Source organism: Mustela nivalis, assembly GCF_964662115.1.
Source record: "Mustela nivalis genome assembly, chromosome: 12".
NCBI classification, from domain to species: domain Eukaryota; kingdom Metazoa; phylum Chordata; class Mammalia; order Carnivora; family Mustelidae; genus Mustela; species Mustela nivalis.
Window position 1 is genome coordinate 51,381,207 of NC_139031.1, and position 14,936 is coordinate 51,396,142.

Below are 14,936 nucleotides of genomic sequence, written 5' to 3' on the forward strand. Positions count from 1 at the left end.
GTGAGCTAATGTTAATTAAGTATTACCGAGTGCCCAACACTATACTAGAAACACAGAACACAAAGATAAGATAAAACGCACCCTACTCTCAGCTCATTATCTAGTAAAAGTAGAAGTAGTAAATAATTACAAGGCAAAAAAAAAAAAAAAGAGTAATTGGCATAGCATTTGGAAAACAAATCTTTCAAACAAAGGGCTATTAGAAGTTGTTTTCAGTTATAATCCTCATAGGACTGACATTCTCCCAAAATTAAATATAAATGACTGTAAATATAGGAATATACTTGTAATTAAAATAGCATCTTTAAAACAATTTAAAAACATCACACCCCTACCTTTGGGTCAAAGTTGACACTGAGAAGCCCATTTATAGCACTAAATTTAATCAAGGGTTGATTCAAATTGAATTCACAGATTTCATCCACATTACTTTTCCATTCATTATAGATACGATTTTCAAATTGGTCTAGCAGAGCAGTCATTTCAATGTACTTCTGATAAACTAGGGCATCATCAGCACTTTCCAAGAATCTGTAGGAATAGAATTTTTCTACTTTCCTACATATTAGATTTCAGCTTAACTACTTTACAAGGAAATATACACTAGAACGTATAATAAAATGCTCTATAAAAAACAGAAATAGAAACAAGAAAAGCCTAAATAATGCTTATGAATGGTCTTTGTCTTAAAAGACAGAGTTATGAAATGAATGGAACTACCAGAGATGGTAACTTTCTGCTACTGATGTTGAGTTACAATTCCTACAGAAACAAATCTGGAAAATGAAAGGAGAGCTAGTTACTGAAGAAAAGGAACCAAAAACTACCAACATACTGTAGGTGCCAAGGAAAAGTGAGAAGAAAACATCTAAGGACCTGTCACAGGGAAACATGGATGTTTTAAGAGTTCCAGTGCATGAATTCTAAAACCACGGGGATGAAACCTTCTCAATGAATCCAGCCTAGGAAAAGCGTTAAGTAGGGCAATGACTCCTCAAATGTTGAAATGAACAGTTCACTGCCCTCTATAATAACTGCCTGTCTCATGAGGATAATTTTGTCATGAAATAGGCCTAATAACTTACAAATACCGGAGAGATGCAAAGTTGGACCAAAATGTCTGAAGTCGTTCGAAGACCTCTTTAGCCCATTTGATGTTGCCTGCGGTAAATGGCATATTCCTGTGAAGAACTACATTTCCATGTTCGATCTGAAAAATCATATTTTGGTGAAGAGGAAGGAAGGGAATGTTTCATCAGAGTGTATTCCGAACCCTTGAAAGCAGCTGTTCAGTTTGGCAGTTTCACAGTACAAAGACGTAAAATGTATGCGTTAAGTAACCTGATTAGTAGAGTTAGGGCCCTAAAGCAGGTTCTTCAGCTGCATAAGGAAACCAGTTAAATAAAGGCATGAAAGGTTTACTGTCCTTATCTTCAGTCTTCAGGTACCATTCAATAAAGTTCTAGCCGATGGCCATTACCCACAAAAATGACGCTGGGATGTGCTCAGCGTCAACCCCTGCTTACCTGTTTCACATGTTCATTATACAATTGCTTGCACATATCCAACTCTGCATTCAACATGTGCAGTAGTGTGCTGTAATGTGGGCTGAAAATTTCCATGACAACTGGTTTCTCTAGAAAATTCCCAAATATGGTCAAAAGCTGTAAAAATCAAAGTTAAAAGGTTAAGGACCATGGATTTTTACATGCCTAGAATTTAAACAAAAATCTAGAACCCTGCAGGAATCCTGAAGTAGCTCCAAATCTAAGACACGTTTCCAATAAGACAAATACTAAATGTAATTTCCCTTCCTCAGCAGAAAATAAGAGGAGTCAGAAATTAACTACTATCTGTCAGCAATCCCTACTCACAGATACCACCACTTCCTCCTGCCCGGTGCCAGGGAAAGTTTGAGAAGATGGTCTGCAGATAGAAAATCAGAAGTATAAACAATGTATTTTGGATCACTGAAAAAAATAAAATAAAATCCAAGTAAATTTTTTAAAAATATGCAGAACATTAAAAGAAAAAGAAAATCAGAAGCAAAATGTACATCTTCATTCTTTGTTCTGCCCTCCTACACAGGTGCTCTTTCTTTTTTTTTTTTTTTTTTTAAAGATTTTATTTGTTTATTTGACAGACAGAGATTACAAGTAGACAGAGTGGCAGGCAGACAGAGAGAGAGAGGGAAGCAGGCTCCCCGCCGAGCAGAGAGCCCGATGCAGGACTCGATCCCAGGACCCTGGGATCATGACCTGAGCCAAAGGCAGCGGCTTAACCCACTGAGCCACCCAGGCGCCCCACAGGTGCTCTTTCAACGTAGAACATCCACGTCAAGGACCTTCAAGTCACACCATTAATAATTACATCGAATGGGGGTGCCTGGGTGGCTCAGGTGATGATCCCAGGGCCCTGGGATCGAGCCCCGCATCAGGCTTCCTGCTCAGGAGGAAGCCTGCTTCTCCCTCTCCCACCCCACCCCCCACTTGTGTTCCCTCTCTTGCTGTCTCTGTCAAATAAATAAAATCGTTAAAAAAATTTTGATTTAAAAAAAAACTGATCCACCAAATGAATCAGTTACTAGAATTGTCCTGTCCCTGGCAGCCCACATCCCATGCCACACCAACTAGCCACCCCAAAACCATGGCCTGGGGCAATAGCGGTGACCTGTTGCAAGAACAACCACTTCACGGGCAGACAGCTCCTTTGACAGGAATGTCCTACCTCAAACTAATGCTTTGAACTAATCACTTTCTCTCCTCCCCAGGAAGAGAACCAGGGCATGGCAGGCCGAACCTAAGATAGCAAGTTAGGAGTGAGCAACAACTATTAGCAAGCAGAGGAAGCCAATGAGTAGGGAGACGGGTATTGGGGTTGTGGGGGTGGGGGGGTGCGACACACTACCAGCAAGCAGGAAAGTAAAAGTCCTGAAGCTCTCCTCACTCAGTCCATGCCTCGCCCCACACCCAGATCCAAACTCACCTTCACCACTAGCTTCCACAAAGCTCAGCTACCTGTGGAGCCCAACCTTGGATTTCCATTAGCCTCCTGCCTTATTCTCTGCCCCTGTGGCTCCTTCTGTGTGCCAGTGTGAGACAACTTTCTTTGCAAGCACAATAGTGTAATTAAAATGCTTGTTTCTCAAATAAATAAAATCTTCTAAAAAAATAACAAAAAATGATACCTCCTTCAAAGTAAAATGTAATCAAGATGGCAGAAAACCATATACCAAGCTCTGTGCCTTGTTAGCAACATGGCCAAAAAGAAAGTTTTGTTACTCCTCTTAAGGAAATAATAAGTGTTCCTCAAATTTGTTTTCTTTAACAATTTGTTTTCTTTAAATACCAACTGTTGCCAAGGATGGGAGAGAAAAAGAACCTTCATGCACTATTGGAAGGAATGCAAGCAAGCTGACACAGTCACTGTGGAAAATAGGATGGAGGTTCATCACAAAATTAAGAAGGGAACTACTGTATGATCCAGTAATTGAACTCGTGGGTATTTACAAAATACAGTAATTTTAAAATATATGCACCGCCATGCTTACTGTAGTACTATTTACAATAGCCAAATACGGAAGGAGCCCATCAAGAGATGAATGGTAATGAAGTGGTGTATGTATATTCAATGGAATATTACTCAGCCCTAAAAAAGAATGCATTCTTGCCATTTTTAGCATGGGTGGATCTAGAGCATATAATGCTGAGAGAAACAAATCATGCAGAGAAAGACAAATACTATACAATTTCATTTATATGTGGAATTTAAGAAATAAAGCAAAGGAAAAATAGAAACAAAAAAACAAACTCTTAATTGTAGAGAACTGAGGACTACCAGAGGAGAGGTGGGTGGGGGGAGCAGTGAAACAGGTGATGGGGATTAGAGACGTGCACTTATACAATGAGTACTGAGTAATGTACACAACTGCTGATTCATTATTGTACCCCTGAAACTAACTTATCACTATATTAATTATAATGGAATTTAAGTAAAATAAAGGGGAAATACCTGTTTCTTTAAAAACAGCTTTATTATTAACATTCTCTAAATATTTATATCAACTATGTTCACTAAAAAAAAAAAAAAAGTGAGAAAATTGTACAAAGTAAAATGTAAATCAAACCATATCTCAGAGGTCAGTTTAGATACATTTGGCTTCTCACCCCGGTAATATCAATTATAAGCAGTAGAGAAACTGCTAAATATTTTAAAACCTGCTTAGTTAGCTGCTCCCTAGCAAAATGCTTATTAACTTTCTTCTTTGAACCACTCTTTTGTTGACTCTGGGTTTCATGTTAATAGTCAAAAGCAAACACTGACTCACAGATTTAACAAAGAGCGGGCCACCAACACCAGGGAAATGTATTTACTTCATGATTTGTTCTTTTCAAACACTTAATGTACTGACCACAACTGAAATACCCGTAGCTTCCCAGCTGCATCTCATCTTGCCTACTTGATATGCTTAGTGAGACTGAACTCCAAGTAGAAGAGAAAAAAGACACAGAAAAAATATTCTTTGGGGAGGCTGTAAAGCCAGCTAATAGCAGTAAGGATAGCCTTTAGCCTTTCAGGTAGTACACATTGTTGTAATTTTTCAGCATCATAGTTACAGAAAAACTACTCTCTGGGAAGAGAACAAGGGTCAAGTGGACCTCTTGCTTCCTTGTCCTCAGGAAACCGAGAGCTATTTTTGGGAAGAGTATAGATGTTTTCCTTCATCTCGACCTCCAAAGATTAAAAGTGGGCCCCTACCACATGCTTCTTTCCCTAACTGTCCCTTTTGAGATCTGTGTGGTCTACCTTTTCTTCCACTCCTCAAGGTTTGGGATAATGCCTTTGCCACTATTCAAGCAGTACCTATTTTTTTTTTCCCATTCCATTTTATTTCTTTTTCAGTGTTCCAAAATTCATTGTTCATCACCTATTTATATTTTTTCTGGGTTTGCCTCTTTTGAAGATGTTTTAAATCTGTTGCTGTCTGAAACCTCGTGCACTTTACAATTTTATAGCTTTCAGTTTTATCGCCTGAAGACTTCTCTGGATGCTTCATCTGAGACACTCCAGTCTACCTTCTTGGAGACATATTGTTTTAAGTTTTAGAAGAACATCCATTAGTGTCTTGCTTTGTTTTGTTTTTTATTGAGTGCCAACACTGTGGGCTCTGAACTACAGTTTCATGTTTGAGTAGAACAGTGCTTGGTCCCAGTGCCCCTCCTGGTCATGTCTTGGCCGAGGGCAGGCATGAACCATGGTCTCCAGAGAACGGTCTGCAAATATTTATTCCCTGGGACCCAACGGCATGTGGTCAGAGCTCATCACCCTGTATCTAGGGTAGAAATAATTTTTCCCCTAACACGCCATCCTGTGATTTTTTTTTTTCTTCTACCATGACTTTTGCTGCATTTTACCCTCATCTGTGAGTCGTTCCAGGGCTTTGACTACCAGTCCATCACCCCAACCTCAAGTTATTAGATGTCTGCTCTAGAAGACACTGAAGAAGGGGATCTAACTGGAACACAAACTGTGAAATGATGTCCCAGCCCTGCAGAGCTACTGGGCAGGGGCTCATGCTGCATGTTTCCACAGACAAGATACAAACAGTTACAAAGTTAAAGACAAAATACATGACAAAAATATAAGATCGCTTAGAAAAAAGTAAGTGGCATGGACTCAAACAGAAACCCTACCAATAGTTGTGCTACGGGAAGAGAGACTTGAATTAGACCCAGTAGGAGCTTCTGTGAAGGGAACAATCTACACGCTTTCCTTCTGTTATCTATGAAGGCATTAAAGCCAAGCAGCTCCAGCAACAGAGAGTGTGATACATTATGGAGCCATTATAAAAATCATGATTTCTGCTGTGAAGCCAAGAACATGTTTAGGATTCATTCCTAAGTGGAAAATGTTACCAAAGAGGGTCAGCCTGTGATGTCACTCTTGTCAAAGGGATACATGTATACATATGTAGCTAACGAACATAATTTCTGAGAGATGGGGATCACAGGCAGCTTAATTTTACAATAATAAGCCAGATATTTTGGCCAACAGCATCTAAAAGTTTCATCTACCAGCTCTTACAAAACAAATAACTATTTAATCCTTATGAGGTTTTTTTTTTGTTTTTTTTTTTGGTAGGGTCCCTGCCCGGTGTGGAACCCAACATGGAGCTTGAAATCTCAACCCTGAGATCAAGCCCTGACCTGAGATCAAAAATTGGATGTGTCACCCACTGAACCACCCAGACCACGATTGTTGAGAATTTTCCATGTAAAAATGCTCACCTGGAGCCAAAAAATACTTGGACCTTCACCACCCCCTGACCCACCATGTGAATTTGGAGATCAAAATCAAACAGTATCCCACATCAAGTCTGGGTCCGTTTCCTTGTTTTGCACTGCCATTTTCTTTTCTTTCTTTCTTTCTTTTTTTTTTTTTTTTTTAAGATTTTATTTATTTATTTGACAGAGATCACAAGTAGGCAGAGAGGAAGGCAGAGAGAGAGGAGGAAGCAGGCTCCCTGCTGAGCAGAGAGCCCGATGTGGGGCTCGATCCCAGGACCCTGGGATCATGACCTGAGCCAAAAGCAGAGGCTTTAACCCACTGAGCCACCCAGGCGCCCCTGCACTGCCATTTCCAACGAGTTGGGCCCATGATCCCCTAGGTGTGTTTCTTCAGAAACAGAAGTCTCCGTTCCTCTTTTGGGACATCATTTGGTTCTACACCTTACTTGCAGTTCTTTGCTTTGATAAGCAAGTTTCACATGGTGTCCCTCTTCCCCACATCCTAAGCTATCCATGTGGGACGTCTAAGAAGATGCATTCCTTTTATGCAACTCAGAATACAGAAATACCATACTGCATTTCTTTAATGCTCTGTCCAACATTTCTTTGTGTCTTAACATCGGAAAGTGGACTATGTTATATAATAATGGAATCATCATTTTGGGGGCATTTTATTTATATACAAAATAATGGTATGTCTGATCACCAAGGGTGTCTTATGCCTGATGGAAAGTATTATACAAATTATTATTTGTTTCAGTCATAGTAGTGAAGTGGGCAGGTGAACCCAATACATGCAAACAATGCTATAGAGAAAATCTTGCATTAACATGTATTTTTCTCTTTTCACGGTGGCTTAATTTTGAATTAGGATTTCACAGGCCAGGCCAAGTCACTCTAAAGGTAATGAGAGCTAACCTACTGAATCTGAAAAAATATCAATAGTCAAAAGTCCTAAAATTGACCTTGTCCCTAAGTAAACATCATTCATTAGAGCAGTGTGTAAAATTTAGTTCGGTGAGGTGAATACCAACAGAATGTGACCAGTTAATAGTTTACCTGGGTCAGAAAGGAATGTATCCACTCCTTTCATCTAACAGTTGAAATTATTCATTAGTAAAGTATTTTTTAATGATAGCTTCTTCAGAACTAACCTTAAATGCAGCTTCTAAACCACTGCAGTTAAAGAAAGCTTCACAGAGAATCATCCCAAGCCTTCTGTCAAAATCCACAGTTTTGGACTTAAACACAACATAATCACTTTCAAATTCCTGTAAGATTCAAAGTGAAAGAGTTTACAGCAAAGTATCCAACACTGAAAACAGCCATCACAGAGCCACCTGGCTCCTCTCTCCCACCCGGCTCCTGGTCTCACCCTTCCCTGCACCCCTTCACTCCCTCCCCCGCCCCATCTCTCCCAATGCAGGTTTCATCGCAGGATTCTGGGGAAGATGGAAAGCTCTGACTAACCATTCAAAACGGCAACCTTAGAGGAGTACAGAGCCTTGAGCCCTGTGAGTCCACGTCTCCCCGGGTGTTTTCAGTGGCTCAGACCCCATCAACAGCACTCTGCCCTCTCCCAATCCATTCTGATTATAAATGATAAAGCAAACCTTTTCCAAACAAAACAAACAAACAAACAAACAAACAGAAAACACCACACTCTCATCACAACGTCAGTGTCCATTTAAATAGGAACATGTTTTGTTTTGTTTTTCATGGAGCAGAAAACCTAGCAAGTGGCACTCTTTCTTCAGGTGAGAAGTAGCATCAGAGGTCTGTAAGAAAGCATCCTCCAGTGACGCAAATGAGACACCATGCTCTTCCCTTTCCCCCATGTGTTAGTTTGCAGCTCTCCTCAATACAAAGAACAAAACCCGCAGGGCAGGTCACGGTGAAGAAGTCCCCACACACCCCTTGGGCTTTCCAGTCAGGCCGCGGGGAGAGTGCCCGCCACACATTTGGTGGAATGAAGTCCTCTCCTCTGTCAAGTAAGTCTCGTCTGTTAGTAACAGTCATAATGATGACAGCGAACATGCAGTTTTCTGTTCTAAATGCTTTACATTGTTAACTTGATGTGCACAACCACATGGGATGTAGGTCATACGGCTTCCATTTTACAGGTGACAAGGCGAACGCAGAGCAGGTTAGTCATCTACCCACAGCCACAACATTGCTAACTGGCAGAACCAGAATTTAAAAGCCTGGCAACCATTTCGATGTTTTGATGTTGCTACGAAGGACTGCCCCCTTGTGTGGACTCAAACACGTCCTGAGAACGCAACGTCCCAGGGTACAGTGTCTTACACACCACAATGTTATATTTAGCATCAAGAGGAAGTTTCCAGGTCTGAATGAGAGCCAGTCTCTTCATTCAAGCATCACTGACTTGTGAAAGTAAACACAACCTCCCAACAAGTCGTAACAAGCCCAATTTATCCCTCCTCTCAGTAAGGGAACAAGAAACTTACAACTGAAGATGCTCAAATATTACTTAAACAGTTAGTGCTTAACACCTCAGCAAGGGGAAAATGCAAATCTTTATCCCAACTCTCTCTCCCTCTCTCCCAAATTCAGAATGGCCAAAGGCACCTCTCCCCCTTTTAGTGACGTGGGAAATTACTGATGAGTCTTAGCTAGAGAAATGCGCTGGCTTGACTTAGCTTCAAAATGGCACTCGTGCTGCTGAGGGAAGAACAGAGCCTGATGGAGTCAAGAAAGGGGCTGAGGAGGCAGTTTCAGGGCAAATGCAGTCATCCGGGTCAGAGAGGAGATCTGGATATGTTTTCAGGGTTTATCTGACAGAACCTGATGTTTATCATGAGAAAAAGAACAAGATCATGAATGACTCCAAGGTTGTGTGCCATGTAGCCCACTAGATGTGCCATTTTAGGAGATGGCGAGAAGACAGGGAAGGGGTTTGAGTACAGCCAGAGTTTCAGTTTTGCAAGTTTGAGATGTCTATCAAATATTTAAGCACAGACGTTGAGTGGGCAGCTGACTATATGCTATGGGTTGGGATTTAGGAAGACCCTTCACCATAACATGACATGTGCTATAGGCATTCAGTATATGTTCTTTACGCAACTTGAGAATGTTACTCTCTGTTTCTTTTTCCCAAGAGTTCTTACCAGAAATGGGCACTGAATTTGGTAAAATGTTTTTCATGCATCAGTTAACACAATCATGTTTCTCTTCTTTAACCAGCTAATATGCGGGTTTTCAAATATTAAACCAGTCTCACATCCCTGGAATAAACCTCAGTTACATATAAAATGTGCCCCTGTTCCATATTGCTGAATTCTGTTTACTAATACTTTAAGTTCTGTTTACTAATACTTTGAGAATTCTTATGTCTATATTTAGGAGAGAAAATTAGGGAAGCAAAAAATTCTTTTTTTTTTTTTTTTTTTGCATTAACTTCTTTGGTTTGGGTATTTGGGGCAGTAACTACTAGCTTCACAAGACAAATTAGGAAGTGTTTCCTCCTCTGGCATTTCTGGAAGACACTGTGTAGAAATGATCTTAATACTTAAATACTTGGAGAAATTCTCGAGTGAAACAGTCTGGGCCTTGACATTTCCTTTCAGAGAGTATTTTTTTTTAAATGACAAGTACAATTTCCTTAATAGTTATAGTATTATTCAAATTTTCTACTTCATTTATCACAGAAAAAAAATCACTATGTGTGATGGTGGGTAATAAATAAAATTGTGATAATCATTTCTCCATATATGCCCATGTCAACTCACTACTGATACACAACCAAAACTAATACAATATTATATCACAATTTTAAAAGTTACCTATTTCTTATTGAATGAGTTATGGTAGTTCTGGTTTTTGAGGAATTAATCCATTTCTTCTAGGTGTCAAATTACGTGTTTAGAGGTTATTTCTTGTTTTGATATTTCCATTATTCTTTTAATGTCTGCAGAGGATGTAGTGGTAGCCCATTTTATTCCTGATATGGTAACTTGCCCTCTCACTTTTTTATTTTTCAAAGAATTAACTCTTAGTTTCATTGAATTTTCTCCATGTTTTAAATTTCATAGATTTTGCTCTTTTTCTTTCTAGTTGCTTTGTGCCTATTTTGCTCTTCTTTTCTCTAGGTTCGTAGAGTGGAAACTCAGATTACCAATGTGAGACTTTCCTTTTTTAATATATGCTTATTTATAGCTATCAATTTCCCTCTCAGAACTACTGTGTTTGTTCCCACAAATTTTGGTATATTTTCATTTTTTTTAAGTTCTCTACATTTTATTTCCCTACTTTTTTGACTCATGGCAAAAAAAAAAAAAAGACAAAAAAGTCAAGTCACTACTTAAAGATGTCATTTCAGTTTCTAAGTAGTTTAAATTTTCCTATTAGATTTCCATTACTGATTTCTTTTTTATTCCACTGTCAACAAAAAAACATACTCTGTACCATTTCACATCTCTTATATTTGTTAAGGTTGTCTATGGCCCAGGATATAACATATTCATGGTCTATGTTTCATGAGTATTTGAAAACAATGTGAATTCTGCCATTGTTGCACAGAATGTTCTATAAATGTTGATTAGATCCTCCTGGCTGGTGGTAATGAACCCTTCCATATCCTTGCTAATTTCCTATCTGCCTGTTCTTTCAGTTCCTCAAAGGGAGCAATGAAATCTCCAATTTGAACTGTGAATTTGTCTATTTTTCTTTTAGGTTCTGTCTGTTTTGAATCACATATTTTATTGCTATCTTATTTGGTGCACACCCATTTAGGATTGCTAGATCTCTTTGGTGGATTGACCCTTTTATCATTAATATAATGTCTCTCTCTCTTAATTTTTTCTTGCTATGAAATCTACTTCATCTGATATTTAGACAGCCATTACTGCTTTCTTTCAATTCACATTCCCATGATACGCCTTTTCCTGTCCTTTCACTTTTAATCTACATATATGGTTATATTTGGAGTGTTTGAAAAAAAGCATACAGTAGGGTCTTATATGTTAATCCACTCTGGCAAGCTCTTTGTATTGGCATATTTTGACCATTTACTTTTAAGGTAATTATTGCTACATTAAGGCTTAATTCTGCCCCTTTCTTTTTTCTTTTCAGTTGTTTTTCTTCATTTCTTGCCTTTTTCTGCAACTCTCTGGGAATTTTTTTAGAGTTACATTTGATGTATCTATAGTGTTTTAAATGTATCTCTTTGTAATGCTCGAGATATTACATATCTAGATACATAGATATATTTTTACATTATATGTACATCAGTTATCTAATGTTTAATGTCATCATCTTTCACCGGTTCAAGTAATATCTTTCCTCCCATAACCAATGGTTCAAGGAAGATATCAAAAAGGAAATGAAAACTATGTTGACACAAGAGTTCCAGGAAGACAGCAGAGTAGAAGGATCCTGAGCTCACCTCTTCCCATGACACACAGAGGCAACAGGTACATATAAGGCAAGTCATTCTGAAAATGACCTGAAGATGAACAGAACAGATCACCCATGGCCATAGGCAAAAAAGGAGCCACACTGAGAAGGGAAGAAGAGGGGCAGAGATGGACTTTAGGAACCAAACCCCTGGTGTAGGAACCCACAAGAAAGAAGGATATCAGGGCACCTGGGTGTTCTGTGGGTTAAGAATGGAAGGAAACTTTATCTAAATGATAAAGGCCATCTATCAAAACTGCAGAGGTAATATCATACTCAATGCTTAAACCTTAAAATCTTTTCCCTTAAGATCAGCAACAGAACAGAATGCCCACTTTTACCAATTCTACTCAACATAACAAGTACTAGCTAGAAATATTAGGTAAGAAAAAAATTATCAAAGGTGGAAATCGAGAAGGGAAATGATCTCTTAAGAGGTTAAAGGATTTTATATGCAAAAAACCCTTAAGATTCTGCAACCCTCCTCCAAAAAAACTTTCAGCAGTAATATATTCATCAAAGTCATAGAATACAAAATCAACATGCAAAAATCAGTTGCATTTCCATACTTTACTGACAAACAATAAAGGCAATCCTTACAAGATATTTAAAAAAAATTTTTTTTAAGATTTTACTTGAGAGAGAGTGAGCATAAGTAGGGAAGAGAAAAGGCTTCCTTCCTGAAAGCAGGGAGCCCGATGTGGGACTTGATCCCAGGACCCTGAGATCATGACCTGAACCAAAGGCAGAAATTAAATCGACTGAGCCACCCAGGTGCCCCAAGATATACAAAAATAAACTTATAGTAGATCAAGACCTAAATGTAAGAGTTAAAAATATGAAACTCTTATAAGAAAATACTGGAGAAAATCTTTACGACATTGGATTGGGCCACCATTTCTTGGATATAACATCAAAAGGAAAAGACAACAAAAGAAAAAATGGATAAATGTGACTTCAAAGTTAACTTTTTGGCATCAAAAAACACTATCAGGAAAGTATAAAGACAATGCACAGAAGGGAAGAAACTACTTGCAAATCTTATATCTAAGAAGGAATTAATGTCCAAAATATAGGGAAAACTACAACAAAGACTCCAATAAAAAAAAAAAAAAAGAGCAAAATACTCTAACAGACATGTCTTCACAGATATAAAAATGGCCAATAGGTACTTAAAAAAAAAAAAAAGACCAACAATACTTGTTAAATGCAAATCAAACCACAATGAGCTATCACTTCAGAGGCATTAGGATGGCAAAGAAAAAGAAGAAAAGAAAGAGAAAAATCAGTAAGTGTTGGTGAGGACATGGTAATCTTGGAATCTTTCTGCACTGCTGGTGGAAAAGCAAAAATGTTTGACCACTATGGAAAAAAAGTTTAGAAATTCCTCAAAAAGTTAAACATAGGGGCACCTAGGTGGCTCAGTTGGTTAAGCTCCTGCCTTTGGCTCAGGTCCTGATTCCAGGATTGCAGGATTGAGCTGCACATTGGGATCCCTGCTCAGGGAAGAGGTCTGCTCCTCCCTCTACCTCTACTCCTGCCCCTCCAAATCTGTGCTCACACTCCCACTCTCTGAAATAAAATCTTTAGGAAAAAAAGTTAAATATAAAATTACCACATGATTGAGCATTTTTTTTTAAAGATTTACTTGAGAGACAGAGAGTGTATAAGAGTACATGGGGGAAGTGAAGGGGGAGTGAGAGAGGGAAAGGGAGAAAGAGAATCTCACCAGACTCCCCTAAGCACCCCAGTCAGAGCTCAAACTTAGGACCCGAGATCGTGACCTGAGCCAAAAGTGAGAGTCCGACACCTAACCAACTGAGCCACCCTGGAGCCCCACAACCAATCATCTCAATCCTAGGTATATACCCCAAAGAAGAGAAAGGATTAACAAATACTTAATATACTATTGTGTATAGCACCATTATTCACAAGAGCCAAAAGATAGAAACAACCCAGGTGTTCATCAATAAATGAATTTCAGCATTTACATATATTATCTAGCCTTGAAAAAAATGAAACTTCAACGCATGCTGTAACTGGATGAACCTTGAAGACATTATGCTAAGTGAAATAAGCCAAACACAAAAGACATCGTATCAGTCCACTAATATGAGATATATAAAATAAACATGTCCAGAGACAAAAAGCAGTCTAGAGACCACCAGAGACTGAGAGGAGGGGGCAAGGGAGAGTGGCCATTTAATGGGTAGAGTTTTCACGCGAGATGATAAAAAGTTCCAGAAGTGGATAACACTGATGATTGTACAACACTGTGAATATACTTAATGCCATTTAACCGGACAGTTAAAAATGGACACAAAAGTAAAATGTAAAACATGTCTTACCACAATTTTTAAAGAGGCAAAAACAGAACAAACCTCACCTCCATTTCTATCCCTCCATGCTCTTTTAAAATACAATTGTCTTAAATATTTTCAGCACATACACTTAAAACCGGTGTTCTAGTTTTTGCTTTCACTGTCAAACAATTTAGAAAACGCAAGAGGACAAGGAAAGTCTCTTATTTTTACACATATTTTCCCTTACCATGTTCTTCCTGGGGTCCCATGGCTCCCCATTTTATCATTTCCTCTCTGTGAGAAGAACTTCTTCAAGTTGTTCTCTTAGGTTGTCTACTCACGACAAATTCTCTTGGTCTTTTGTGCTTCTGAGAATTTGATTTGTCCTGAATTCCTGAAGGGTATTTTTCACTGGATAGAGAACTCAGAGTTAATGGATTTTTTTCTTTCAGGGCTTGAAAAATATTTTGCCATTTCCTTCTGGCCCCCATGATTTCTGATTAGAAATTCCCTGTCATTCAAATCATCTTTCCCCTTAGGCAAGACTTTCCTTGTTGCTTTGAAGATTTTTTTGTCTTCTGTTTTCTAAAGTTTAATTAAGTCTCTTGGCACAGAATTCTCTGGGTTGTTCCTTGGATTTACCTTTGAGTTCTTATTTCCTCTTGAATCTGTAGTTTTCTATCTCATCAAAGTCAGCAAGTTCTTAGCCATTATCTCTTTGAGACCTTCAGCTTCACGGTCTTTCTCGGTGTCCAGTGACACAAATGCTAGGTCTGGTACACTCCCACAAGCCCTGGAGGCTCTGCTCTTTCTCTTTCTCTAGCCCTCCCTAGTGTCCAGACTGAGGGGTGTCTATTGCTCTACCTTCCAGTGTGTGTTTGGTTTTCTTTTTTAAGATTTTATTTATTTATTTGACAGAGAGAGAGAT

At 38.7% G+C, this 14,936-nt stretch overlaps 1 protein-coding gene across 1 annotated transcript in view; it reads right to left on the reverse strand.

Moving 5' to 3' along the window:
• Positions 1-14,936, reverse strand: part of DNAH11 (dynein axonemal heavy chain 11) — a 319,948-nt gene that overhangs the window by 266,631 nt on the left and 38,381 nt on the right. Inside the window, exons 9-12 of the mRNA XM_082693790.1 lie at positions 7,442-7,558; positions 1,527-1,664; positions 1,086-1,210; positions 336-531 (exon numbers count right to left, since the gene is read on the reverse strand). Of these exons, the coding sequence (XP_082549916.1) occupies positions 336-531; positions 1,086-1,210; positions 1,527-1,664; positions 7,442-7,558 (576 nt within the window). The remainder of the gene's footprint in view (positions 1-335; positions 532-1,085; positions 1,211-1,526; positions 1,665-7,441; positions 7,559-14,936) is intronic.